The sequence below is a fragment of the Pangasianodon hypophthalmus genome, chromosome 1 (genome assembly GCF_027358585.1).
Source record: "Pangasianodon hypophthalmus isolate fPanHyp1 chromosome 1, fPanHyp1.pri, whole genome shotgun sequence".
Taxonomy (NCBI): domain Eukaryota; kingdom Metazoa; phylum Chordata; class Actinopteri; order Siluriformes; family Pangasiidae; genus Pangasianodon; species Pangasianodon hypophthalmus.
The window spans coordinates 3,789,215-3,791,629 of record NC_069710.1 but is presented as its reverse complement, the minus strand read 5'-3'; the positions used below and the strand labels follow the sequence as shown (position 1 = coordinate 3,791,629).

The 2,415-nt window shown below is 43.4% G+C and overlaps 1 protein-coding gene across 1 annotated transcript; it reads left to right on the top strand.

Moving 5' to 3' along the window:
* Positions 1–255: 255 nt before the first annotated feature.
* Positions 256–1,764, top strand: gbp (glycogen synthase kinase binding protein). Its single transcript, XM_026914356.3, has one exon. The coding sequence runs from the start codon at positions 365–367 to the stop codon at positions 854–856; it is 492 nt and encodes a 163-aa protein (XP_026770157.2). The 5' UTR covers positions 256–364; the 3' UTR covers positions 857–1,764.
* Positions 1,765–2,415: the final 651 nt, after the last annotated feature.

Here is a 2,415-nt window from a genome sequence, read left to right as displayed (position 1 = left end):
TTGAAGACGTGGGTATCACCCATGGCGTCAAACTGGGGGGTTCTGATATTTTAATTTGAATTAATATTTTAACATTAATATCCTGTCGGTCTTGTTCAGCTACAAATAGTGACAAACAGTAGACTAGTTGACAGATATTCAATTATAAGCATAGTCTGTTTAATGTTAAGCTACATGACAAATATTAAATTAGATCTACTCTCCCCGGGCAAATGGTACGTTCCGGCGGTTGCGTCATTCATTGTTTACAAACCAACCCTAGCGGCTGCTTTTCGTTGGGCAGCGTGGTGGCCGCGGACGCCGGTGAAGCGCCCTCGCTTTATTTCGATAGAATTGTGTGTAAAGGTTTAAGATTCAGCTGAAAATGCCTTGTCGAAAGGAGAACTACATCTTTTTGGAGCAGTCCGTGACCGTCGATTCTAAAGAGGTGGACGCTCTTGTGACTAAAATCGGCGAGGCTCTTCAGCTGCACAACAATAGCGCTACACAGCAGACGATGTCGCGTCTCCACGGTCTGACCAGCAGCAGCAGCAGCAGCAGCAACAACAACAACATCAAGCAGAGCAACAACAGCAACACTGCCAGCGCACAGAAGAGAAATGGCTGCTGTATACGTCTCCGCAGCGGCCGGAAAGCGACCCGAGCAAGTCCGTACAACATACCCGGCTCCAGCGATCAGGAATGGGAGCATTTCGCAACGTGGAACCGAAAGGGACTGGATGGTTCGGGTAGCGAGGACGATCCCCACCAGCTCCTCCAGGAACTGATCTTATCTGGGAACCTCATCAAAGAAGCGGTCAGACGACTTCAGTTCTCGTCCGAGTCGCACCGCGATTTCTCAAAACAAATCGACTGAAAGTGCGAGGCAGCAGCCCGCTAGCGGACAGCAGAAATGTGGAGGAGGTGGATTAAGCTTGTGCTATCTGATCACCTCGGCTAACCTGGTTAGCTGGATAGCCACCGAGTTCATGAGCTATCACGATAATACTCATACATTTTTTCTGGAAGTTTATATAAGTGAACGTTACTAAAACCGCGATGTTGGATTCAAAAAATGAACCTGTTATCCATTATTTCGACTGTTAGCTAGCGCTGTTTTTGTTTGAAACGGGACTAAACGTTGTGAGTGTGTCACTAGCACGCCAACTAAGACTGGGGGTCTTTTTTTTCTCAATGAAATGTAAACGGCAAGTTATTATTTGTCCTTAACTCCACACGTATTGTGTTAACATTGTGTTTTGAAACGGTATTCCTGTTTGCAGGCTAGTAGACCAAATGGTCAGTGAGTGCACCATGTTTGGTAGCAAGTAAGAGGTTAGCATTGTGCCCTTGGCGTGCTACCTTTGTTTACAGTCTTGCTATCAGTAGTTTGGTGTGGGGATGGGCCACTGCTACACCACTCTCTCTTTCTCTCTCTCTCCCTCTCCCTAAAGCTCTTCTCACTCAGCAAGAAGGTACTACACTGTCTGTTTTTGGACTTTCAAGCTGTTTTCTACACCCTCATGGACTTCTCTGTCGAGTCTCACGGGAAACACAGGACCTGTTGGGTATTCTGAGGAGAAGCTGACTCTGGAGAGGGAGAGGAGTGAGAGAGACATGGAGATTTTCCCCAACAGACTCTCTGGTGCTTTCTGAATTCCTGTATGGAGTTCGTCTGTTTCTCTGCTTTCTCTGTCATGTCTGTATGCTTCGTAACGAAGTCATTTTAACAGCCCTGACTTTTTCAGGCAGTTTGGTCTATAATAAACACGGTGGATTTTTTTTTTTTTCCATTTGGCTGCTAATTGTGATTCTTCTTCACTCACTCACTGCCCTGCTGAGGAAAAAAAAACAATAGAAATCAATAGAAACCATCACAGAAATTTCTAATGGTTTCCACTACAAATACCATTACAAGCCATCAGCTAACCATTAAAACCATTACTGGTCCTTAATGATATCCACTAGACATAACATGCCATCTATAGAAACAACAACAACAAAGTACCAGTAGAGACATTACAGTTTCCATTAAAACCATTACAAGTTCTATGAGGGTTTCAGGTTTTTTTTCTGTGGTGTTTTTTTTTCAGCAGGGTGGTGGTGGTGTACAGGCAAACAGAAACTACAGAAACTCTCAGGGGGGGAAAAATGGTACTAAACTGTACTTTTACTGTTCTATGTCACTGGGGTGGTAACCTCAATGGTACATCTTCCTCACTGCTTACATAGAAAGGTGCACAGTGTACTTTTATCAAAAGTCTTACTTTAAAAATTGTGTAATTTATAATTATGGTCCTTTTAAGTACCATAAAATCTTTAAAAGTACACTATATCCACATTTCTAGGTGAAAGATGCATATTAAAGGTACAAAATGATAGTCTGGAAAAAAAAATGGTACTAAACTGTACTTTTACTGTTCTATGTCACTGGGG